The sequence below is a fragment of the Phoenix dactylifera genome, chromosome 6 (genome assembly GCF_009389715.1).
Source record: "Phoenix dactylifera cultivar Barhee BC4 chromosome 6, palm_55x_up_171113_PBpolish2nd_filt_p, whole genome shotgun sequence".
NCBI lineage: Eukaryota > Viridiplantae > Streptophyta > Magnoliopsida > Arecales > Arecaceae > Phoenix > Phoenix dactylifera.
In genome coordinates, this window is record NC_052397.1 from 16,215,140 (window position 1) to 16,240,428 (window position 25,289).

General features: G+C 38.2%; 4 protein-coding genes across 7 annotated transcripts; 1 reads left to right on the top strand and 3 right to left on the bottom strand.

Annotated features, from left to right (window-relative positions):
• Nucleotides 1-409: 409 nt before the first annotated feature.
• Nucleotides 410-3,973, bottom strand: LOC103707614 (7-methyl-GTP pyrophosphatase-like). Of its 2 annotated transcripts, XM_008792162.3 has the most exons (9): nt 3,740-3,973; nt 3,571-3,642; nt 3,367-3,441; nt 3,168-3,251; nt 1,614-1,683; nt 1,429-1,520; nt 1,038-1,079; nt 805-885; nt 415-699 (listed from the first exon to the last, which is right to left on the bottom strand). In XM_008792162.3, the coding sequence occupies exons 1-9, from the start codon at nt 3,956-3,958 to the stop codon at nt 625-627; spliced, it is 810 nt and encodes a 269-aa protein (XP_008790384.2). In that variant the 5' UTR covers nt 3,959-3,973; the 3' UTR covers nt 415-624. The 2 variants fall into 2 exon arrangements, with proteins under 2 accessions (XP_038983519.1, XP_008790384.2); XM_039127591.1 differs by having other exon boundaries at nt 410-699; nt 1,429-1,683.
• A 55-nt stretch (nt 3,974-4,028) lies between these two features.
• LOC103707615 lies at nt 4,029-13,559 on the top strand. Of its 3 annotated transcripts, XR_003385822.2 has the most exons (6): nt 4,029-4,351; nt 4,889-5,100; nt 5,198-5,389; nt 6,645-9,626; nt 12,843-13,032; nt 13,170-13,559. XR_003385822.2 is itself a non-coding variant. In XM_039127592.1 (3 exons), exons 2-3 carry the CDS (start codon nt 12,844-12,846, stop codon nt 13,260-13,262), a joined length of 282 nt encoding a protein of 93 aa, XP_038983520.1. In that variant the 5' UTR covers nt 9,445-9,626; nt 12,843; the 3' UTR covers nt 13,263-13,559. The 3 variants fall into 3 exon arrangements, 1 of the variants encoding a protein (XP_038983520.1); XR_001879485.3 differs by lacking the exons at nt 6,645-9,626; nt 12,843-13,032; nt 13,170-13,559 and adding an exon at nt 6,023-6,554 and having other exon boundaries at nt 4,042-4,351; XM_039127592.1 differs by lacking the exons at nt 4,029-4,351; nt 4,889-5,100; nt 5,198-5,389 and having other exon boundaries at nt 9,445-9,626.
• A 605-nt stretch (nt 13,560-14,164) lies between these two features.
• On the bottom strand, nt 14,165-15,395 carry LOC103707612 (glycine-rich RNA-binding protein GRP1A-like). Its single transcript, XM_008792160.3, has 2 exons — nt 15,030-15,395; nt 14,165-14,932 (listed from the first exon to the last, which is right to left on the bottom strand). The coding sequence occupies exons 1-2, from the start codon at nt 15,138-15,140 to the stop codon at nt 14,579-14,581; spliced, it is 465 nt and encodes a 154-aa protein (XP_008790382.1). The 5' UTR covers nt 15,141-15,395; the 3' UTR covers nt 14,165-14,578.
• A 2,433-nt stretch (nt 15,396-17,828) lies between these two features.
• LOC103707611 lies at nt 17,829-22,513 on the bottom strand. Its single transcript, XM_008792159.3, has 3 exons — nt 22,356-22,513; nt 18,655-18,770; nt 17,829-18,531 (listed from the first exon to the last, which is right to left on the bottom strand). The coding sequence occupies exons 1-3, from the start codon at nt 22,464-22,466 to the stop codon at nt 18,075-18,077; spliced, it is 684 nt and encodes a 227-aa protein (XP_008790381.1). The 5' UTR covers nt 22,467-22,513; the 3' UTR covers nt 17,829-18,074.
• Nucleotides 22,514-25,289: the final 2,776 nt, after the last annotated feature.

The window sequence follows — 25,289 nt, forward strand, 5'->3', positions numbered from 1 at the left end:
AGGCAGCATTTTCTTATTTATCCACACTAAGCTTACAGAGAACAAGCTATGAACAGCTTTCTACTAGAAGTACTAGAACGAGAGGAACTCCAAACAACTGCAAGTATAATCTTCTTTAAAATGCTTGTCGAACATTATTGGAAATATTAGGATCTGTTACCTCAGATTTGCTTCAACAGCATCCCAATTATAGGGTTCAGCCTAACAATTTATAAAGTATTGCTGCCATCACATTGCCATGTCAGTGCTGAGATCAAATAAGAACAGTGGACTGATCTTAGAATGAAGCAAAATCCTGTTTCGATATAGCATGATCTTGATGCCTCCAAAGCTTATGATGGCTGCAAGTGTCTTGAATTTTTTTTGCAAAAAAAACATTGAGCATAATTAATGGCGGTATTGTTTTGCCAATACTATGAAAATCTTCAGCATCGATTAAGGGGTTGCAACATAGACCAATATAAAATGATGAGTGTTCCATTGCTGGTGACAATAAAAATCTTAACAATCAATTTTCTGCAAGTTTCTCAGTGCCTGTCTACCTGAACTAACATTGCATATTGAGTGACATAAGGCCACCAAAAACTGAAGTCATTAGCTGGAAGATTTTTTAGATAACTTTGCCTACTCAAGGGCCTCCTGAATAAGCTTTTCTGTTAGAGCCTTTGGAAGTCCCATTATGCTGTCAATTGTTCCTACCTACAACATAAATCAATCAATCCATTACGCACAAGATGCAAACTTGGTGCAATATAGGCGTTTTCTTTAACACAATATTATTTAAAAAAGATGTGAAAAGCTCACTATTGCCTCCACAAAAGGCGAAGTTAGTGGATTTTCCACCATCAGGCCACCAGCAACATAGAGCACATCCCCCTCCTTGATCTGAAATGGACACCAACAGGCTCATTAAATTATATCGATACAAAAATAGCTAAAGATCAACCTTATCCCTATCCAAAAAATATTGAGACCATCAATTTATACCATAAAACCAATATATATTGAGAATCATATGGCATAAAAGACGCAATTACCAGACTCTCTATGACCTCTTCTGGTATTTTGTGAAAATAAACCTGCAAATCAGCCACACATAAAAATTCATGTACTGCTGTAAATTCATCAGAAAAAATGTACACTGCATGAAACAAATCTGCAATGCTGACACCACTATAGATTCCTATTACATTGCATAAGACTGCTAATTTTTTTTCTTACAATACAATCAGGTCCTCTAAATGGATGCATTAAGAAAGACGAAAAAGTTACAATTCATCGTGATAACATTCTGAGAAACATGCCGTGTATTTTTTTTAAAAAAGAGCTAAGTTAAGTTTTTTTTAACACTCAAATCCACCAAACTATCTATTCTTGCTGAATGCGAATATTAAAGTTGAGATGCTACAAGTGAAACAAAAACAGTACTTCAGCTTTATCCCATCCTCCTTTTCTTGCTCCTGTCTTGAGGTTTGTGACAAGTACAGATCCCACCGTCGATGCATGACCCCCAGAATACCCTGAAAATTGCATCCCATACAACAGTGCGAATGAAGGCTGCATCAGAATAAGCTTCTTAGTGAAAAAGAAAAAAAAAACCCTCTCAAAGAGACCTTTAATAAATTCACGTGCTTCTTCTGCACCAGATGGCTTCTCTCTAATCATCCCTCCATGGACGACAACCTTCAAGGTATAAAAAAAAAAATCAGCACCGAGATAGAATGTGCTTTATATAAAACATAATATTCCATTAGAAAAGAAAACGTAAGTCTGGTGGATGCAGTTTGAGGTGTATAAACAGTTCCATGAAATGTAAAACAAAGCTGAAAATACTAATCATTTTTTCTATCCATTAGACTAAATATATAGTTTTACACCTCCTATTGATGCAAACATGAGATTTTCAAAATTGTGAAATCAAAAAGAATTAAAGGCACTACAACAAGCAGCTGCCACCCTTCAGAGGATTATGATCACATAATGGTATAATGGCAGAGGATAGGGATGTAGCAGAGCAAGAGAAGAGGTAAGGAGTTGACGATGGGAGATAAAATGAGAAAAGTTAAATTGACACCTTAAGATCTCCCAATCATTGTTAAGTGAGAAAACTTTGACATCGAGATACCTCCACTAGTTTATGGTAAAACAGTAACACTGCAAAAATGATGAATAGCATAATTCACATTGATATTTTAAACATAGGATTGCACTGCCTTCGTTATGCTAAGATCCTTTTAACAGATACAATTGCCATCCATCGGTAAGAATTTACTAACGATATTATGTGAATTTCCTGAACTTACCACATTTAATAGTATTGTTGAATGGCAATCTGTTCTGCACAAAGCGACAGTTCTTAATCAGGAGGTGTTAGGAACTAAAAGGAGTACTCTGTTTTAAGTCTTTCATTAGATATGATTTTATTCAGAGTAAGGGACTCATAGAAGAAATCCCCTTAAAATCAACTGGCAGCCTTGTAAAAAAACCTGCTTTCATGGGTCTGTCAAGTCCAATCTATTCCACTGTCTTCTTGCTCTCATTCAGGAGTCTGAAGAAGTTGAACATGGCAACTACAAAATAAGATCATTAACTTTTATGTTTATATAACTCTGCTAAACCTCTTTGGTCCAAATACAAATCATAAACATCGTCTCTATCACTTGATTATTTTTTAGACCCTACTTCAAAATTTTCTTCATTTCTCAATCCAACATTTATCCATGTCTTCATCATAACTATTGATGGTACACCATCTTCTCTAACATGTACCATAGAGACTTGTCCTAGGAATCTGCAGTAAGCACATTCATAACAAGTGTAAAGAGAACAAAGCAACAGCTATATCTGTCATTAGTGTACCCATTCCTTGAAGCTTCCTACCATCTCAACAACAAATTTCACTTTTAAAATCTTCTCAGGTGTTCAATATATCTCCATCATAAAGCTCTCTAATCTCTAACCAGCAATTGGTTTGTCGGCATTGTCACTTCAGTTGAAAAAAATAACCAGCTAGCATGAACGCAATATGTCAGCTTATAAATCCTCCCTCATGCTTATACCAACTACATCCTACATCGAACTTCTAGCACTCATAAAGCAATAGCAACAGTATTACTTGCAATACTACATTGCCTAGCAACAATGAAACAAGGGACAAGAAATCTCACTTGATCGGCAGTTATCAAAAGGGTCGGGTCAGTATGATCTTCTTTAAAACCATTGCTGCGAAGCCTTGTTACAATGGCATCCGCCTGAGAAGGTCAAAAAGCATCCATTTCCAGCGTTGGTTATCAAATGTCACACAAATTAAAACCCAGATGCGGTAAATCTTAAGTAGTTAAATCGTCGAACACTTTGAACTCAAACCTTAGCTTCCGCCAGGGCCATCACCAGCTCCTCCGGCTTCTCCCTCCGTATCTCCTTCTCGTCGATGTCTGCACCCTAAAAGCCATAAAGCCATGACACCTCATCTACCCTTTTATTCTTTTATTATCGTAATATATATAGAGAGAAAAAGAGGACGGGAAGAGCGTGACGAGAGAGACAAGGTGGGTAGAAATAACAACAAACCATGACCGTGAACTTGTATCCCATCTCGGCCAGTATTCGTCGGCGAGACGCCGACGACGACCCCAGTATTACCTGCGATTATTTAAAATAGTTATAATGAAAAATAAATAAAAACAATGATTAAATTCTATAAAAATAGAGTAACCAGAGAGAGAGAGAGAGGGGGGACCTTAAAAAGAGAAGCCCTGGAAGCCATCTTCTTCTCTCTGGAACTCGGCCCCGATAATGGAGGAGGAGTTCCAACTGCGCAGAATCGGTCTCTTACACTGCTCCGCGGGACAGCACACGAAGATATAAGATGGGCATAGTGCCTCCTAGCGAGACATGACAAGGGGACTCCAGAATTTGACATCCCATCCGACGTGCCCCACGACGTGGGACCCGCCATCAATCTGCGTCCCCATCATGTGAATGACGCGTGTCGCAAGACCACAAGAAAGCCCGCGGTAAAGGAAGAAGCGGCGCCAAATCCATCGAGTCCCAGCGGAGGCGGCGCCGCAGAGAAGAGGAGCGGGATTCAAAGAGAGGAGCGGCTTCACACGATTCTTATCTATCCATTACTCCACACCGCAAGCCCACGGGCTTTTTGGCTCTACCTTTCCCTCCGAGAAAATATTATATGCTAGCTTTCATCTCAAGCAACCACAAGCTTTCCCCTTTCCATAGTATTCCCCTCCTCTTCCCTCCCCTCCTCAAGAAAAAATATAGACCTCTCCTCTTCCTCCTCCTCCTCCTCCTAATCTTCTTCAAGGTTGGTAGTAGAAGAACTGTGTCTCCCTCGGTATGTCCACCATCTTGATTCTTTCTAGTAATTGGTGGTTGACTTCCTTAATTAGTCTCTATATTCTAGTTGTCTATATTACTGCCTTCTTGATTCTGTGTGCTATCTATCTTATTAATTTACTTGCAAGCTTTATATCCATCAGTGTTTGGATTAGATTCATTCTGCTTTCTTCAAGATATGTAGATTTAAATATTTAACTCAGTAGATTGCCTTGCTTCACGTTAGCGTGACATCTCGACTAATGACACAGTGCCACCATGGCTTATATTTTATATTGAGATAAAGTTTGGTTTTCAATTCTGAGTCTTGAGTTCACATCAAACCTTAAATTAATCTTTTATGTTGCGGCTGAGCCGATATAGCAATTCACAAGTGTTTAGTTTGATAAGAGTTGAAGTATGCTGATATGATATTATTGAATTATGTGATATTGTTTATTGAACAAAAAGCATTCTTTCATGTTTGCTTGTTTGATAAGCTGGGTTTGAAATATGAGAGAATGAGAACATTTTTCTGTATCTTGGTTGCGTTTAGATATGGAATCGCCGGAAGGTAAGACTGAAATGGAGCTTCCGCGACCTACTTCCCCTTGTTGGAAGAAGAAGTCGGCGGACGCGGGCTTCGTGGCTAATTTTAAGGACCACTTTGATCAGCTTGTGCATACTTCAATGGAGCAGCACAGGATTTGCCTCAAGAAGAGCATGAGGGAACTTAAGGACTATGTTAGGCTCAAGAAACAAGGCGCGGTGATTCCCTATTCCTTTCCTCTTCAAGCTCTGATTTAGATAAGTCCTTTCCCTTTGTTAATCTTTCAGTTAATGAATTTTGGTATTGGGTTTTCAGATGGTGAAATCATCAAAGGATGTCACTGAGAGGGATTCAGCAGGTGATAAAGAAAAAGAAAGTTCGATGTCGGTCCACGAGGCAACATCACTATAGGATCCAACATGGTTGATGATTTGTTCTTGATGACAGTTTTAGAGTAGTTTCATAGGTGGCAAGAATTCATCTTGGCAGCTTTGAAGTCTTCTTTAGGTCATAAGACTAATTTCTTTTTTACTTTTAAAGCACTGGACATATGGTGGATACCTTCTACGCACTTTCCATGGTGCATTTTTTTTCAGCTACTTTTTCACTCGAAGTTTTGCAGTAATTTGTGATTCATTGCGTTATCCTGGGGCTCTTGCTATTTTTGGTTGAGGAATTTAGTGATTAGTTTCAGTAATTAGTGATGTGCAGCCTTGAGATCTTGTTATTATCTGTTGAAACACTTGCAAACCGACAACTGGTCATGCCTTCCCTGGTCCTGTTTTTATTGTTACAGTAATTTAACTTGAGCTGAGTATGCACTACTTCAACCACTGCAGCAGTTTTTGCATGAAACAACAAAGAGTATTGTCCATTTGGCAACCAGTGCTTGTTATTACGTTGCTAAATTCTTGTTTCTATTGTAGTTGCAGAGTGTTTCTTTCGGTCCTTATGTACATATTCACTTATGCAATTGGATAGTTGCTGAAGTTTCTTTTGCTCCATGGTGACAAGATCTACACTGCCTTAGCCAGCATGTCTCTTATACTTGAGATCGATTAAAACATTTATAGTGTAATGATTTAGGTTTAAGTTTTGTAGTTCTTGGTTAGCTTATGCCGACTACCTCTTTTTCTGTAGGACACTGAAAATATTCGCTTATTCACTTGGATAGTTGCTCAAGTTTCTTTTGCTCCATGGTGACAAGATCTACACTGCCTTAACCAGCATGTCTCTTATACTTGAGATCAATTAAAACATTTATAGTGTAATGATTTAGCTTTAAGTTTTGTAGTTCTTGGTTAGCTTATGCCAACTACCTCTTTTTCTGTAGGACACTGAAAATATTCAAATTTAGGATTCATCATCATATCTGTTCACGTTTCTTGTTTATTTTTTGTTTGCCTGTGTATTGTGGTTTTAAATGTATGAACAAACACATTTCCCCCCAGAAAAAGTAATTGCAGAATCAAATATTGAATCCTTCCATTTGTACCTTCAAACTCTATGAATGTTTTCCCACTGAATTATGTTTGTACCTTCCGCATGCCTGTCTTCTTCCTCCTCCTGACTGCATTAGTATGTCTGCTAAGTGCACCCAAAGGCCAAGTTCTTAGATAGAGCTCAAGAATGTCTTATCATGGACTGGAAGAGATATTGTTTTGTTAGCTTATTTTGAAAAAAAAAAGAAGAAGAGAGAATTGGAGTTTTACTGCAGCAGTGCATTGTAAATTAACTGTAGGATATTCATATTTTCTTGCAGTACATAATGCATGGAAGTGAAAAAGGTATAGAGGAGGTTATGGAAGAGACCCCCCATTATCCAAAGTTGCTAACTTCTTCATGATCATCTCCACTTGCACTGCCACTGAAATCAGTTCTACAAGATTGTAAAAGAAACATTTAACTCTGTTAAAAATTTAGAATAATTCTTGGCGCATGCTTGGATGTTGATTACTTTGATGTCCACAAAATGCAAGTGCTTGAGGTAAAGATCCAACATGAGACCCAAGAAAACAATGGTTCAAGATGGTTAAACACAGGAGGAACATTGCAAACAAGAATTTTCTTATGGATTTGGTCTATCTAATTGTAAGATAGATGGCTTTATAGAACTAGATCACTTCATATATACTTCAAGAGTGTCAAACATATCTATAGTATATTGTAATGCGTTAAAGTTTGGTGAATTGGCATTATGGTTCAACATTTTGGTTGGGTATTCTGTAACTTTAATTTCGTTACACCAACATTACATTATATAACAAATTGACCGTAAAAGCTCTCCAAACTCCAAAGAAAAATACAAACCTAGAATTATTTGTTAATTAATCAATCTTCTGTTATGAGAAGCAATTTCAATTTGCTAGCAGGAATTGGGTCTAATGGTGGACGCCCCTTTTCTGGGGTTGCCCATGGGAAAGTTCTGGATTATTTTCTTTTAGGAAAAAACCCTAGTTCCACTAGCTGATTGTTTGTTCCTCATACAATCAACTGCAAGTGCATCTTTGTGCTTCACAAGGGATTATAGGTTTCTAATATATCCCTGCCACAATGCTACATTAGTGCCATATTAGATTGGAAAATAAAATGAGTCACTCTCTTAAGCTAGGATAAATTGATTGGCAAAATGCATGTCCGACCTACCACCAAGCACGCACTTGTGCCTTAGACAAGAGGCAAGGGAGCAATTTAGAAGTAGTGTTGCCCCTCAATTCCCAATTAACAAAGTTTTGATCATGCGAATTTTGAGTCGGTCTGCCCCGAGGCTTAGGCTTTAACCTAGGTCATGATGATGGGTATAAATTGGCATGAGGATTAGCCCCTCATAGTCTAAGGATAAAAAAATGTTAGACCTTGGCGACCAAAAAAAATTGATATACGGACCTTTTTATCTTTGGTATAGGTGATATCGGCTATCTTTTCCCTTATAAAAAAATATAGGAACCATCGACAATGAAAATATGACTTGCAAAATGTGTGCGTACATTCTATATATACGTATATGTATGTATGTACATATATACATACGTAAATACATACATGTGCACTCCATATATAATTAATTTAATATCTAGTTAATGTTTTTTAGTGCTATATGGATAGATTTTCTTAAGAGTTATTTCAAATAGTAATAAATCTTCATGGAGGTGCATCTAAAAATAATTAAAGAAACAATGAGAGATCATTATTAACTTTTTATTTCACATGTTTTGACAATTGACATAGAGAAGTTAGAATGATTCTGTAGTCACTCACTGCATCTAATAACTAACTTTTAAATTAAATATAATTAAGAAGTATTTTTATTAATTCATGATTTTATTTATCTCATATAAATAGTTCTGCAATCACAACATAGTTTTGAGCAATTATTGATATTGAGTAATTGTTGAACATGACATCATTTTTATCATAATCTTCAAACTATTTTTCTTTATGAAAAAATTAAATTCCCTCTCCCTCTTGAAGTTAATAGTCTTATTATATGTATGTGGCTCTACTGAGTCCTGCATGATTTCATATTTTCCTCCTTTTTTCCCCACCTTTGATCTTTGATATGGTCATGCTTGTAGTAAGCCAACCCACAGTTATAGACTTGACCCAACAAACTGATTTAGATTGCGAATTTTTTGGATCCAAAGATAAAATTTTAGAACTATGCCCGACCCAAACTTGGTTCCACTCAAACAGGATAAATTACTAGAAATATAACTTTTATAATTTTACTCTTGTATTTTTATCTTTTAAAAAGAAATTTTTTTTTACTACCGTTATTTGGCCTTTTGTATATCCTCTTATCAAAGGATTTCAACGCTTGTCATCCCATGTACAATAATTAGTCATTCTTTTATATATATATATAGAGAGAGAGAGAGGGAGAAGATTGCATTAGATTCATCTGCACTCGAATGGATTTTCATTCAGTTTCGATCAGATCTATAGCGGACGATGATGATCTCATATCAATGATTCAAATCATTGGATGGGATATACTATATCTAAACAACTTATATACCAAAAATCAAATAATCTAATATGATGTATCAAATAACCAAAAATATTAGACAGTTTAAATAATTAATATATATATATATATATATATATATATACATACATTCTTGTTTTCTTAGTTGAAGGTCTCCATTGCTATATACATTCTTGTTTTCTTAGTTTTTATGCATGGTTCTATTGAGTAGCTGAATTCAAACATGCCCATTCCGGTCACCAAGCCAGATGGATATGGGTAGGGTTTAGGTGGAACCACCCCTTTAAGATTTTCATCGGGATTGGATTGGCCCAAAGTCAAAACAGTGGGTTTGGGATTTGGGGTGAGATTTTTATTTTATTTTATTTTATTTTTTAATATATTTATATATATGTATTTGCTAAAATAAATAATTTACGGATACATCCAATAAACTTAGAAACAATAAATCTAGAAGCAATCTTCACAACTTTTTCCGAATATCTCAGCAGCCGCAATTTCATTAGTCTCTTTAAAAAAATAAAAATAAAAATAAAAATAATAAAAGTTAAAAAAAAAAAAAGCAGAAGCTTAGCATGGTCGAAAGCCGGGACCTTGAAATCTAAACCTGGTCGCTCCGTGCGCTGCTCGCCGCCCACTCCGGCTTTGCCTGCAAAAAGCCCGTTCTTCCCGTCCTATAAGTACACGTGGATGCTCAGCGCTTCGCCCTAAGTCGCCCTCTCCTTATTTCGCTGACCCTGTTCTTCTCTCTCCCAGGTGCACTTCTTCTCCTCTTTCTCGATTCGAATCTCGGTTTATTTCCTCCTTTTCTTGGGTCTAAATTTCATGCTTTATATTGATCGAACTATGGCTTTGGGGTTTCGAGGGCTTCTTTTTCCCTCACAAATGACTTTGGGTTCTTTCGAATAAGCGGTTTATGGTTTTAGATTTTTGTTCAGATATTTTCTATTCTTCGTATGCAATATTATTTTTAGACCGGAATTTGTATGATCATTTGTTACTTCGTTCAGATTCAGAAAACTTTATTTCTTTAGCTGTTTAAGACAATCTGAAGATCGAAGAAAAAAAGGGGAAAAAAGATTAAATCTTTAGCGCCTTGATCCTCTCTGCGTTTCCTCATGGGTTATGGATTTGATCATATGTACCCCCCCACCCCCCCCCCCCCCCCCCCCCCCCACCCCAGCCGGGCGAAAATAATGACAATTGATATTTACCACTTTGCTCGATTCGATATAAGGAGTGTCGACATTAAATTCCCTCTCAGGTCCATTCATAATCCATGAATGGATTAATTGAGACTATCTCAAAACTTAATTGAGAGTGAAATTCATGAATGGGCAGATTGATCGAAAATTTCATCTTTGGGGAGGAAAAAGTTGTTTTGGGGCTCATTGTCGCGAACCTTCACTTGTCCATCATTTTTTCCCTCTCTATGTTCTGCTACCACTACCTACTAACCTGAGAAGATTTAGGACTCTTCCATAGTTTGACATGCAGGTCCCATCTTTTTCGGTCTCCACGTGAGGGTCTAACTCCATCGGAACATCCAGTGATCCGTAGATGTCTTTCAGCTGCGTCAACAATTTTATTATAGAAAATTATGGTTGAAATTGAACGACCAAATAGATTATATGGGTGAATTTATGTGCATTTGATTCAAGCATAATATTTTTTTATAGGCATTTGTTTCTAGAACTAGTTTCTGTTTGGAGATTGGATCAATTATGGATGCACCATCTGGTTGCTAGGTAATTAGTGATACAATTGATACTTGAATGGTAATTTCATCAAAGAGTGCAGCAAAACTAGTTGTATGAATCAAAAATGTATTGGGGGAAATGGGGAGTTTGAGTCCAACTAGGAGAAGGCCTTGATATACGAGTTAGAACCAAAATTCAACCTAAAAGTTTAAGCCGTTAAGTTTTGGGTCTAATAATCTCTATCCATGCATCTACCTCCCACTAATTATTCTAAACCTGATATATGGTCCTCAATATTCTCCCACTTCGCTTTTGAGTCAATTTAACTCTCCTTTGAGTCCGGTGCACTAGTACTCTTCAATCAAGCTCCATATCCAATTAGTCTTGCATGTACCACATGTTACCGTTCCAGTTCAAGAGTCATCTTACACTTTACCTAGTATGTTACTGCTCCAATCCAAGAGTTCCACTTTTCAAGAGCCACATTTTCACTGCACCCATAGAAGAATCCACTCGTCCAAGAACCATGCCCAAGCCCATGCTCAATCTCATCACCTTGCTTCATCGAGTCCACTTGCCACACCACTCGGCACACCTTGCGGCCACTAGGATCAGTCCGCATGCTACTATTCTTCACAAAAGCTATGATTGTGATTTCTTTTTAGTTTGGAGACTTGTCTGGGATTGTCTGCTGTCGGCTTTGACATGTGATAGCATTTGTCGGGGAGAAACAAAGTGTTTGAGTCCAACCAGGAGAAGGCCTTGATATACAAGTCAAAATCCAATTCCACTTAAAAGTTTAAGCTGTTAAGTTTTGAGTCCAATCATCTATATCAATTCATCTACCTTCCACTTATTCTTACATGTGAGTTGGGATCGGAATACTTGGGTATTGACTGGTAGATATACTAATCGGGTTAGGCTTGTAGTTTCTGTCTTATGTTGCAAACTTCTTGGGTCCTGACCTTTCTCTTGTGTTTCTTAGTCTTGTCATATGCTTTAGTGATTTCATTTACTTTAGTTCCTGACCAATTCATTATAGTTTGATCAGCTAATTCTAATTAGGTCATTTGATTTCGGTTAGTTGGTTAAGGCAATTTTCATTTTATCTTTGTTGGTAATTGGTTTTTAGATGAACTTTTGATAGTTTCTAAGCATTAGTGGAGTCTAGCTGAATACACATCTCATAACATTGTGGCAGTTGTTCCCTACTATCCAGTTGTTCACTTGTATATAAATTTTTACTTTCTATATAAGTTTCACAGGATGGCATATGGGTTTTTAAACATGTGGAAGTTTGGTACGTAGGATAATGACTTTAGGTGAGACTTTTGAAGGTCAAATGGGAGAACTTAGAGGAGGCACAGGTTGGAAGATGGATTTCAAAATCAATTATCTATACCAAAAAATTTTATTGGAGGTGAAATGGACCGAAATGAAGGCATCAGATATAACTTTTTAATACTAAGGATTTTTCAAATATTTTTGATCTAGAATCTAGTTGGGGATTAACTTGGAGATGGTGGCTGGATCTTGATTTTTGTAATGTGAGATTAAATATAGCTCCTTTTTTATGTGAAATGTTTAATTTCTAAGGTCTCAGGGCCTTTCGCTTTGTTGGGTTGGCGTTTTGCTCTGTCAGGTAACTAAATGCCTCATAAAGTTAGCATGTTGGACCTTTATGAAAATTAGGGATGAATGGTCAAGTCTAAGTTCCAAGATTTTTATTTTTGCCCTTAGTTATAGGGTAATCTTAAGAAGTTTAATTTCATTTCTCTAGAAGATGTATGCTTAGCTCAAGAGAGAAAGTTTTTGAAACTTTTATGAAATATTATATAGCTATCTAGTCCAAAATTGGTTTCTATGCTACTAATTGTAACTTTTAGTTCTGGAGGAACTATGAACTTGCATGTCAAATTTGTGGACTTTCTTGTCTCAAAGCTACTTTAGATGGGAGTGAGGCAGTTGATCTAATTCCTGCTATCTGCTAATGCCTTGTCCTCTCTATTCCTTATACAGAGAGAGATAAAGGTGGAAAATAAAAATAGCATACAGGTAGGCTAAGGTGTAATAGAAATCTTTAGACTGCTTTTTTATATATATTTAATGTCTGACCCCATTTATATGGCGATGAGGCACTCAGACATTATTTAAGTTGGTTGCACTAGTGCTTGATCTGTGATAGACATTCGTCTGCCCCTAGAAATTAAGGGTATGAGCATCATAGTTACATGTGAACGTGTACAGAACTCAACTAGTTCCTTGATCTCAGGATGGAGTCCGAAAGATTTCAATCTGAAAAGCAGCATTCCTCTGCGACGGTCGATCCAGCAATGACATCATGTCGAAAGAAGAAATCAGAGGACACCACAATTTTGCAAGATCTGAGAGATCACGTTGATGAGTTTATGCATGCTTCCATGGATGAGCACAAGACTTGCTTTACGAAGACCATACAAAAGGTAAGCAGCAACGAAAACATAAACTCCAACATTCGTGTGGAGCAGGACTACTTGATTTGTTTATTTATCTTGAGAAAAGGCAATTAGGAATATTATTTTTGCATTTCTTCAAAATTCCATTGGGTTCTTTGTTGCAGATGTTTGGAATGTCCAAGGCCGTTGCGGAAAGGACTGCAGGAGCCAAGGAAGTTGATAGTTCTTTGCCCCTTCAGACAACCGTGTCCCGGTGAAAATTTGGAAGTGGCGATGTTCAATGCCTTGTGTCTTTATATCCAACTTCCAGAGTGCTCACATTCTCTGGGCGTTTTAGTACTAGCAGATGCAAGCAACTTCTATGTTTTGCTGAGCATCACCAGATGATACTTAGTTTTCCTAGTTCCTTACTTGATATAAAGTTATCAGCATATGATGTATGTTGTTGTTATTGTACCAAAAAAAAAATGATGTATGTTGTTTCCTATTGCATTGTTTTGCTGGCCTCCAGTTGGATCTCTAACCGATCACAATAATGGAAATTCCCTTGGCAATACTAGGTGTATGGCTGCAACTTTCTTCGAAGAGTTTGGAATGCTGTGGTCTTCATATTGCTTGGCATTCTTTTCTCAAAAACCTATCGGATAACAAATGAACCATTTGGTTGAGTGGATGAGATCACTGTCCATATTTTCGGCCTCAAGATCATAAAGATATGCTTACAGCCTTGGTACCGCCAGCTCCCAAGCCGGCCAACATATCGACATTCAGCAGAGGATGCCCAGGATTTTGTCCAAGATCTTAGCAGAAGGTATGAAGATTTTCTGCGAACAGGTACACCAGGGAAACAGCCATTGGGGATGATTCATAATCACAGTGAAAAACGTTCTGCCATACATGGTTTCACGGCACAATAATTTTGTTTTGAGCGATGGCTGAAAAGAATAGTAATTGTGGGGCTCATCACCTATTAACCATTCTACACACATTCCATGCTATTTTTTACTGGCCTTTTCCACTGTGCTGCTGCCTGAAGCTGAATTGGAAAACCTTTATGATCATCATCTGTCAAAACTTTGGCACTTCACAAGATAAATTTCAATCACAGCAACTAATTAAAACAGCAAAAATAGTTACTCCATCACAGTTTAAGCATATGTAGAGGTGGCTTATAGAGCAAGAACGTTCATCTCGAAAGCACAAGATAACACTAGGTTCCATTGGTAATCCTGCATGCTATGTGAAGTTTTACAACCATCAACCAACGTCCTTCCATTAGTCCAGAACGTAAAGCACCTATTAACATGAAAGGCATGGAAACCACATCAACCCTATCCACACAAACACTATCCCTAACTCTCTTTTTTTCATTTTTAATTTTTTTAAAGCATCAAACACCTCTCTCTCTCTCTCTCTCTCTCAACCAAACGGAACGGAACCCTAAACGGAAGACAAGATTAAACCAAAAATAATAAAACCGCACACCCCGCAAACAGATAGATAGCACGAGAGACACCGTCTCCTTATGCCCGGCCCTCTCGAACCGCGGCCGGCCGCGGCCGGCGAACACGCCTCAGTTCCGCCAGTACCCGTCCGGCGCGCCGCCGCCCCTCGGGTAGCGGGACCCACCACCGCCGAACCCACGGTCACGGCCGTAGCCGCCGCCACCACTGCGGTTGTAACCGCCACCGCCCTCGCGGCTGTAACCGCCACCGCCCTCGCGGCGTCCTCCGCCATACCCTTCGCCGCTGCGGAACCCGCCGCCGCCGCCGCCGCTACCCCGAGACCGGGCCTCATTGACGGTGATGCTCCTCCCGTCCAGCGTCTGCCCGTTCATCCCCTCGATGGCGTCCCTCATCGACTGCTCGTTGCTGAAGGTCACGAATCCGAAGCCCCTCGACCTCCCCGTCTCCCGATCGTTGATGATCTGCACCAAGAAACCCTCAGATCTGAGATCTAGGTACAATGAAAACACCAAAAAAACAAAAAAAAAAATTATTTTCCTAGAATCGAAAGCTCGGGACCTTGGATTCGAGGACCTCGCCGAATTGGCTGAAGGCCCTCTCGAGGGAGGTGTCGTCCGTGACCCAGGAGAGCCCGCCGACGAAGCAGCGGTATTCGACGTCAGTAGTCATCGGAGAAGGGGGTTTTGGAAGAAAGAGCAGAAACCCTAACCCTAGGAAAAGGACGGACACCGGAAAGAGGGGGAGGAGATACCGAGACACCAACCCACCTCTCTGAGAGCAAGAGAAACCCTAGGGCGCCCCAAACCCTAGGTTTATAGGGCGGCAGCCACTTGCGGTAACATCACCTCCCAAGGTAACCATACCTCTCTTCCTCTTTCCAAGTCTGGGTCTCTCCTTATTTGACACAACGGTCCGAGTTAGTATAATAGTCCTCTCTACGTTCGATTGGATAAATAGATTGAAGTACAAAATCATTGACCAAGATAAGAATAGCTAGGGTTGGAACGTGAATGGCTCACAATGTCAGCCAAATTCATTTGGGGGAAATCCAAGAAGCAGTTAGGTCGGCAAAAATTATGTACTCTCATAAATAAAGCTATCCATATAAACGTATTAACCAAATACTTTTTTGCCCATAATTTTTTTTTATTACTTCTTGCAGCCCAAAGACTAGGATCTAAATCGGATGGGCCCACATGTCTAATTCTTACAGAATTCTTAGCCTAATTCTTTAGAAATATCCAAATATACCTTTAAATAGCTTGTTATATGTTGGTTTTCTGGGTTTTTATTCTTACTAGTCTCAAGTGAATACAGTTAGATTGTTTCTTTTTGCAAAGGTGGCAGTGTTCTTTTTCTTTCTAGTTTCCCTATCAAAAAGAAGGGATAGGAGAAGAGGTAATTGGGACGTCTGAACCTAATTATGATAATCTTTTGTGAATCAATGAATTGACTAAGTAAATGGCACAACTAAATCTTTTATTCTAGACAAACTAAATTAGTTCAAGGTTTGTAACTAACAAAGTACGGATATCCATATCATGTCTAACTTCTTGTGTATGATTATGGTATTTTAAATCATTATATTTGGTAAAATAATCTAATTCTAGTTCCAAACAAATCAAATTGATGTGACCTTAACTTAAAATCTCAAAATGACAGAACACCGCTTTTCCTCAAAATAGTGAAATTATTAGGTGGATCAGATCCACTGTAGATCTAGAGCGAAATGAATCCATGTAATAATTTCACCTTAGGATGAAATGAATTTATCTAGGATGAACCGTGGACTTGGTCTACCTAATAATTTCTCTCCAAATATGTATTTTTTTGCATAATATGACTTTTACGAGACTATCTAAATTTTTTTATAAAAAAATCTCTGTATTATCATTAAAATGCAAATGAGCAAAAGTATCAATTGTTGAATCATCTGCCTAATTAAAAAGGAACTTTTAGTTATTTATACAATTTGGCAAGCTTACTCCCATTTTGATTGTGTGCTTTTTTCCTTTTTGAAGAGATAACTAATGGAAGATGGATACTCAATTTGAACATCTAGTTAGAATATAGTATTAACCACGAGATGCATGTGATAAGAAGCGGAAAATTTGATTGCAATTCTACAATGTCAAACTATAAATTAGATGATAATAGGATTTCCAACTTTGGTTGCTTTTGGTTCACTTTTAGTGCGGAAGAATTGTTCTTCTCAGAAATTATTGGAAAAAGAAAAAGGAGTGCTCCCTAAAGTTGTAGGTGAACGACATAAGTTTCATAGCTCACATTGTAATAGAACAAGAGATAATGGGCAACGTCATAACTCCAAGCACCATGAATTGCATATCTAAATATTAACTTGCACTCAATTGCATATAGACTCAAGCTAGTGCATGCATAGAGTCGAGCATGATAAACTAATAAACTAAGATCTTGGAACGGGCATTGCCTATCTAAATCAAGCCGTGCTGGACTAAGAATTCTCAGGTTGATCATCACTGAAAGTGATTGAAAGTTCAAAGGATCGTTGGTTGGCTCTTTTACTTTGCAATCTTTTCTTATGTTTGATTTCATTTCTTAACGAAATCGGGGTTGGGGCTTTTGCCCTCCCTTTCCTTTTAAAAAAAATCATTATTCGGTCCTGGGTATATTTACCCCTCCCTACTAGGGCTGCAAGTATATCGGGTTAGATTAGGGACGGCTATAATCCAAATCCAATATATATTTGGATTAGGTCACAAAAAACAAATCCAAATCTAAGTCCAATTCCATTCAAGTTGGATCAGATTAGAGGTATATTTAAATATAAGCAATCCATCAGATTTTTCAAATCAAAATGGGTCAAAAATAATCTTAACATAGACCGTAATAAATATATATAAATAGATTACCTTATTATCATTGACACATTATGCAATAAAATAGCAGTATGAAATATGTTGACACTATGAAAAACATATTATATAATATTTGAACGTAACCACATTTATACTATAGTTATAGTTAACAGCATATTTTATTATCTAACTATAAGATAAAAATAAAATTAATTTCTCACAATCAAGGCTGTAGTGCATGTTATACTACTATGGGATCAATTCTGGCTCTTCGAATTCCATCCCTATGCGAAAGAGAATATGTTTTGAATCCAAACCTAATCCAGATAACTTCGTTGGGTTAGGCCAGATCAATTCAGATCGGAGGCAGGTCAATCCAATCCATTTATAGCCCTGCTCCCTTCCACCGAAATTCGTAACTCACAACCTTGACTTAACCAGGCCTGAACCGACACCGGGTCCATATCTTCCAAAGCCTAAAGAGCATCTGAAAACACCTTTTATGCCTTCAGCATTCAGGTTCACCCATGAATTCTGGAGCTTCTATATATGAAACATAGCAATGATGATACCAACAGAACTTTGGCCCACTGGTTATCACCTTTCTCCTGGGAGAGAAACTAGTTCAAACATAGCAATGATATCTTCACAACACAGACAGACAGACAGACACACACACACACACACACAGAGAGAGAGAGAGAGCGCTCCAAAATTGACAAGCACATTGTGGGACAAACTATGGTAGCCTACATATGGATAATTGTCAACCAAAACCAGGAGGCACATCAGGGTCCTCATCACTGCCGCCATCTGGTTGCTCCATCCCACTAATTCGTGGACCAAAGCCAGGTGGTACAGCATCATCTACAGGCTGTAGGCTGTGAAGCTCATCTTTGTTGGAGTGTGGTTTCTGATCATGAAGCATGTCCTTGTGCTCCACTTCTTTGCTCTTCCTGCCCTGCTGATCAGCTACAGCAAAGCCTGGTGGTTCCTGTGGCCCATTATCAGTAGCATTTGAATCACCTGTAGAAGCTGTTAGAGAAGCATGATCTTCTTTACCACTGCTTGATTGTTGTTTAAGGGGAGAAGAGCGATCTTCTTTCCTCTCCTCGGGTTTAACTATTCTATTATACACTGATTCCACTGTCCCTCTGACGTCGCTCTCATTTGATTTGATAACCTTCCACACCTCATCTGAGATTTGTCCCATTATCTTGCTCCTGCAAAGATTATAACAATCAGTATGAATAATAAGGCATTCATGGTACACTCATATATATATACCAATCCATAGCTGAAGAGGTAAACAAATCTCAAACCGCAAGAGAAAGTGCTCAGCTTACCCAAGCTCTTGATAAATACCATCGGAAAGTTGTCTAAGTTTTAATTTCTCAGAACCCTCTTCATTAAGGACTACCGATTGCTTAACCTCCATAACAATGCGATTGCGCAGCTCCTCCTGCGACAAAGCAGACTCGTTCAGCCAGTCTACATACTTCAAGCAAAATACAAATGACATAGAGCAACAGCCTGTTGATCAAGACCTCTGAACAATAAGAAATACTAGCATCAAACGTAAGTGGTACATGTACAAGTTGGAATGAGACTGCAAGTTATTGGTACGTTGAAGTTGATAAACATTTTGAGATCAACACCAACACGGTGAAGTAGAACTTCAGTCATGATTGAGCAGTCCACCAAGCAAACATGCTGTCCAGAAAATGTTTTAGCACTACAGGAGTAGTCTTGACATGAGAAGTGACGTGGATTGCAGTAATTTAACATGAGAGAGATCAGAGAGACAGCATGAGTGAATGGCTATGATCTTTTCTTTCTTTTTTCAGCAATGGTGGACGGTCCAACTCACATTCATTGAGCAGTGAAATGAATAAAAGGGCTAAAAGCCAAAAAAGGGTGGTGAAAGCTGAAGCCTAGCCCCCCCAAGAAACAACTCTCAAATATTTTCTTTTTCATGAATCAAACTCCCAGAAACTGTGTTACATAAAACACAATCTAGATTGATTCCAAGGAACCCCTCTCTAAAGAAATATGCTGAAGTTCATACAAAACAACTATGACCAGATCCACCCAGCAATTACCTGTTGATGGCTGTGATCCAACATGAGGACTTGATGAGCACCTGGAATCTCAAATGATAGGTAGAAAGATTTGGAGGAAATTGGGACTTCATGTGAGAGGGTGAGGTAGTCTAGAATTATCTTGCAATAAAATAAGGTGAATGAGAGAGGTTGTGGGGGCTACAAGCCATAAAAGCTTCTCTTAACAAAATGCAGTCAGCCCAATGAGTGTGGCACTGGCAATATGCCTATTGCTGGCTTCGTTTTGATTTTGCAACTCGATTGGGAGTTCAATGACATCTCTTGTCTTCTGCAGTTGCTCCAAATCAAGGTTTGAAGCCGTTCTGTTTTGGCCCTGATCCACTTCAGTTGAAACTTGAAACAAATTGGTTTCAGCCAAGAGTGAACCAAAACTGACCGAAATTTTTAGTTGTGTTTGGCCAAATTTGACTGAAACTGCTCTTTTTTTTTTTTAATCTCCAAGTAAATATGTAAAATACTATTTATAAGTCAACTGCACATTTATTTAAGGCTCTAATGATCTAATTCATGTTATTTTTATCTCAATTTTATCATGGTAGTCTGTAAGATACAATTTTGATATGCATTTTTAAGTTTTAAATAACACTGAAATATGTAGAAGATGCATGTGCACGTCTAGGACGACATTGTAATATGCAGAAGAGGCATGTGCACATCTAGGAGCTCTTATATTATTTTGGATGATGAGAAGTGGGATATGCAATTAATTTTATGTCCTTGTGTCCTTATCTTGTTACCTTATGTGTGATTGTGTGATATTTGATATTTTATCCAATATATTGATACATTCATGTGCTATGATTAATGAGCTAAGTCTAAATCAAATTTAACTTCAGCATGAAACTACCCAAAAGTATATAAATTATGACTTGAGATGACTTAAATAAAATAAAATATTATGAAGTAGCTTGCCTTGTATTATTTTATTTCTTTCAATATTTTCTTCTTTTTTTTGGACCAAAACTTAGAAACTCAAAGTGACATTGCTGAAACTGCTAAACTTGCTGAAATCAAAACCCTATCAAGGGGACTGCAACTAAAACCAAAACTTTTGAAAACCTTGTTTTAAATGCAGCTTCTTGTCAGTCACTACAACTAAACCATAATAAAAAAAATGCAATTGTAAAACAACAAGTAACCTAATCGCAAAAGTTTTTTGTAAGTTGTGCTTGGAGTGAGATCAATATAGTGGAAAAAAAATTAGGGTACCTGAAAAAAAATGTTTGAATTTTATAGCAGTCTCTTAGGATCGTGTCTTTTCCTCTAATCTTAATCCAGCAAATGAATTTGTTCCTATTATGTATCTTTCTACTAGACACTCTTCACATTTCTCAAGTCAATTTGTTCTTCCATTAATTTTAGACTGGAAGATTCTATCCAGCCAAAGCAGAACATCGCACAAGCTGCAGTAGAATGAGAGTGTGACTAGGAATTGCTCCATCAGGATGCAAAGACTGTTATCCAGAAGAAATGGTCAAAATGATTCAGAACTCATTATTAAAACAAAATAAAATGGAAAGCATCACTGACTTAATCCCCATACATGGAGTGGAACAAACATTATATCCTATGAAATTTATCATTCACATACTATGTTGGCAGGAGAAGTTAGATATACAATTTCTCAGGTGTGGCAGTTATTTTATTCCAAGAAGTGATATAAGCATTCAAGTCAAAGAACAAGGGGGAGAAAACAGAGTCCAGAATGGTTACTGCTCAAAAGTGTGATAAAGAAAAAGTTGGCAAAAAGTTAAGATCATAATACAATGAGGTAGGGAGACTCTTCTCCACAAAAGAAGGAAGCAGCTGACAGAATTATCAGACTATCAGGATATCACACAACCGGGTACTAGATTAAAGAATATTAGATTCAAGACAACTACGAGTCCACTGATGACCTACATGCATAACCAGCAACGGCTTCCCTGAGTTAAACTTCTAGAGAGTTGGAAGCTTTATCACGCATGCTTTGTGCCATCCAAGGATTCTTTTTTTAAACAAAAAGAGTATCGATAATCATTTTAAAGGTATTCTTTGGGGAAAAGAAAAGAGGAAATCCGAGTGTTGTCTTTAATCCATTGAAAGTTGACTAAGTTAACCACAAATAAATGGATTTTCAAATCTTCAATCTAACTAACATGTTTCAAAAATTTACCAGCCTAGCATGCTTGAATGCACAATGATGCAGGTGCATGTAGGCCAATGCCTGATTGATTTCTCCAATATAAGATATCACATGGACTCTGTTACAGCTGACATATTGAACATAACAACCTACGATATAACCAAGATCAAACAATATAACAAAAATAAGGATTCATAAAAGAGTGATGACACCATCTCTTCTATCAAAGGTGGCGTATGATTTTATGTAATGCTGGCTCCAACAAATAAGAAGAGTAGGCATAAACTCCAACAAAGCGATGGCTGAAGTGAAATTGAGGAAACTGTGACATCTATAATGCTAAAGCAAGGCACAGCGACAATTTATAATGGAAAAAGTCATGGTGTAGATAGGTTTGATGACAATAGTTTAAAGAAGACACATCCCTGGTTACTTTTCCAATATTCAAGTACTTCTTCCAAAATTGTTCAGATCCCTGTTCTTGAGGAATTAAATGGAGCCTCTACAGCCACTCAAGAACTCGAAGTTGTAGAATTCAGTATTGCCGTCTAATTAATAACGATAATGAAAACAACGTACTCATCATCTTTTTCTGGTTCAGTCGAAGGTTCTTTCTTGACAGGTAGGATTGATCTCTCGACAACAAAAATTCGTAACTTAGGGAAGTAATTCTTGAGATAAATAAGGTAGCATTCATCATTCTATATGTGTCCAAGGGCATCAGAATTTCATCCAAAATAACCTAAAAGCTCGAAAAGAAAGAAAAAAAAGGTAGGGAAGAGATCGGTGTTGGACTTACATTCTCCTTGACCTTGCGGATGATTTTAAGGCGGAGTTCGTCGAAATCGCCATCGTCCTTCAGCTTGGCGATCACCTCCTCCGCCCTCGGCCGGCGGCCTCCGCGTTCCATCCTCACGATTCGTTCTCCCACTACCCCAGGAGGACAAAAACAAAACAAAAAACCCAGAAAGGGAAGATAAATAGGAGTCCGGATCCCGATCTTGACGGTCTAATTCATCAAATCACGGCCGTCCGAACTCGATCAATAGAGTCGGAAAAGAGGAGGAGGTTGCTGGTGCTCGATGGGCAAGCCCAGCCCATAGGTCCAGGCCTGGTCGACAACCAAGCTTCAATAAGTTGTGGGCCAAACACAACGGATCGTCTTAGTCCCCCCCCTGTTTGAGGCTATTCCCCAGTGTTCCAGCTGTGGGCAACCTCGACTGTATACCAAACTTGAGGCCCAAGGCCTAAAATTTGTAACTGTAGCAGCAACGGGCTTCAAGTATAAGGCTCAGGGGTGGGCCTAATATGCATCATAGTCTTAGTTTTGTAAGTTGTGGGCCGTCCTACTATATATATATATATATATATTTTTGGTACCACGGTTTCTCACACAATTCTTGCATGAGTATTGTAACAACCCAGGACCTCACCCAAAATGGCTAGCCGGAAGGTATTATTTGGGTTCCTTGATCCTGTATAAGTACCCAAGATCTACCCAGCGAATAACCGATGTGGGACTAAACACACGCCCGTACGGATTCTCACATACTCCCCCCGTTCAAGCTCTGACGTCCTCGTCAGGCTAAGGGTTCATATCTATTCAAATCTAATCACAAACACCACGATTGGCCCGTGGTCAGCCCCAATGGATCCGTGCTGCAGTGTCCTCTAGTCCACATAGGTTATGAGCCGGGTCCGCTCTGATACCATTTGTAACAACCCAGGACCTCACCCAAAATGGCTAGCCGGAAGTTATTATTTGGGTTCCTTGATCCTGTATAAGTACCCAAGATCTACCCAGCGAATAACCGATATGGGACTAAACACACGCCCGTACGGATTCTCACAAGTATAGCCAAGAGAGGAGATGGCGAAGAGAAGTAGGAACAACTATATAACTCTTCCAAAAGACCTCTCCTGAATGCCAAGCAGTAAAGAAGGCAATCCAGTCCGCAGCCCACTCATTTTTGGGTACGGTGACCGGGAGAGAATATAGGTTGTTATTATTGAGCCAGAAAACAAGGACATGATTGCCAAACCCAAGTCAAACATGATGAGTGATTTTTTTTATATATTTTATTTGTTATGCTTTGTTTTGTTTTACTTTTGGGTTAGGGGGGGTTGGGGTTGCGAGTTACAAAAGCCTTAGTCTAATTCCTTGTACTAACATTATATCAAAACAGGATTTAATTAGTGTTTTTAGATACAAGCCTATGAAATGAATCCAAAAGCCAACTTCTACCTTCGATTTACCTCAAATTGTTGGGTGGATTATGACACACTTGTTTCTGGCTTTTGGCTGAAAGTGAAATCGTCATGTGTTTCAAACAAGCTGGTGAAATTTAAAAAAAAAAAAAAATCGTTTCCGAGTCAGATGGGTTGACAAAGGCCATTAATATTTGTATATGAATTGGTTCAACTCACCCAATTTAAAGTGAATTCGATCGTACTCAGACCTGGATCAACTCATTTAGCATAGAGTCAGTCTTCACAGGCCTTAATCTTAATGTGTGAGACATGCTTTCACCGGGTAAACAGACCATTTTACTGCATGAGAATTTAAAAATCTCTCCGATCTGCAACTCAACAACAAGATTGAGAAGACTCAAATCATCGAGCAAAATTGGTGTTTGGATTCATCCTGTAACTTGGATGCTGCAAAAATCCCCTTGAGCTCATCACAAAAAAAAAAAAGTCAAAAAATAACCATAGGTCAATTGGCAGTGCATATTAAGGCATAAGAAATCCAATAAGCTACTGACATCATGTAATTATGAACCTTATACGCTATTATATATTCTTCCTGTGATCGTCATCTTTGATGAAGGAATAAGATAACAATATGTCTCAGTATCTGCCATCGAATCGGCGGTCCCGATCTGCAAAATGACACACCACCTTCCCTTCTTTGAGTTCTCTTGCATGCAAGGCTGATCCAGTTGGATTGAAAGATGACATGGAAGCCAATCATTTTGACAATTGCTTTGCTGATTCCAAGTCTAACAATAGGATTCAAAATAGATGATATGGCTGCCTCATTCATGTGGAGCAGTTGAATAACTTTTGACCTAGCACCATATAGAAAGCTGCATATTTTTTGAGCAAAATTGGAAAGCTACAACCTCGAAGCTACCAAAATTGAGTTGATTCCTCCAAACCATCCATCTCCTTGATTTGATGCTTATAAATCTCAAGTCCTCTCACACCTAGACGAAGGGGACAGTGATTAAGAATATTCTCCTAACAGAGATTGACAATAACTGGCTAAATAACAAACCAAACCCTCCTAGGGAGACCTTGTTTGCACCCACCCATAGTATTATCCTAACAACTGTCACAAGCCAACACATACCACCAACCCATGCTACTATTATACCTATCCAACTTCTCTACCATTAAGAATTAGACAATATCTCAGTTCTATGGACTGTTTTCACACAGGATATCAAGACTACTTTCCCTTGCTCTCTTATATGAATTTCGTGCCTGCGAGGAAGAAATAAATGGACTCAGAAGCAACCTGCATACAAAACTATTGGCTAGCATGAGACCGATATTAGTTAGGGTATCATGCTCGATATATAAGTTGTTTTTTTTATTTTTTAATAAATTAAACATCAAGTTGCTTGGTTAAATAGAAAATTATTCCTTCGATCTCTACTGTTACAGCATCCATGCATGGATGCATGGATTGTGCACATGCGTGCACATGTTGCAATCTTGCTTTCCC

What these genes read in the sequence shown, in the direction of transcription:
- LOC103707612 (XM_008792160.3), bottom strand. Translation starts at nt 15,140, where the DNA reads ATGACTACTGACGTCGAATACCGCTGCTTCGTCGGCGGGCTCTCCTGG. An exon ending in GCGAGGTCCTCGAATCCAAG is followed by an intron (nt 14,933 to 15,029) that starts GTCCCGAGCTTT and finishes TTCTTGGTGCAG; the next exon opens with ATCATCAACGATCGGGAGAC.
- LOC103707611 (XM_008792159.3), bottom strand. Translation starts at nt 22,466, where the DNA reads ATGGAACGCGGAGGCCGCCGGCCGAGGGCGGAGGAGGTGATCGCCAAG. An exon ending in TCCGCAAGGTCAAGGAGAAT is followed by an intron (nt 18,771 to 22,355) that starts GTAAGTCCAACA and finishes GCTTTGTCGCAG; the next exon opens with GAGGAGCTGCGCAATCGCAT. An exon ending in GGTATTTATCAAGAGCTTGG is followed by an intron (nt 18,532 to 18,654) that starts GTAAGCTGAGCA and finishes TAATCTTTGCAG; the next exon opens with GAGCAAGATAATGGGACAAA.
- LOC103707615 (XM_039127592.1), top strand. Translation starts at nt 12,844, where the DNA reads ATGGAGTCCGAAAGATTTCAATCTGAAAAGCAGCATTCCTCTGCGACG. An exon ending in TTACGAAGACCATACAAAAG is followed by an intron (nt 13,033 to 13,169) that starts GTAAGCAGCAAC and finishes TCTTTGTTGCAG; the next exon opens with ATGTTTGGAATGTCCAAGGC.
- LOC103707614 (XM_039127591.1), bottom strand. Translation starts at nt 3,958, where the DNA reads ATGGCGGGTCCCACGTCGTGGGGCACGTCGGATGGGATGTCAAATTCT. An exon ending in GATACAAGTTCACGGTCATG is followed by an intron (nt 3,442 to 3,570) that starts GTTTGTTGTTAT and finishes TATGGCTTTTAG; the next exon opens with GGTGCAGACATCGACGAGAA. An exon ending in GAGGATGGGATAAAGCTGAA is followed by an intron (nt 1,080 to 1,428) that starts GTACTGTTTTTG and finishes GCTGATTTGCAG; the next exon opens with GTTTATTTTCACAAAATACC.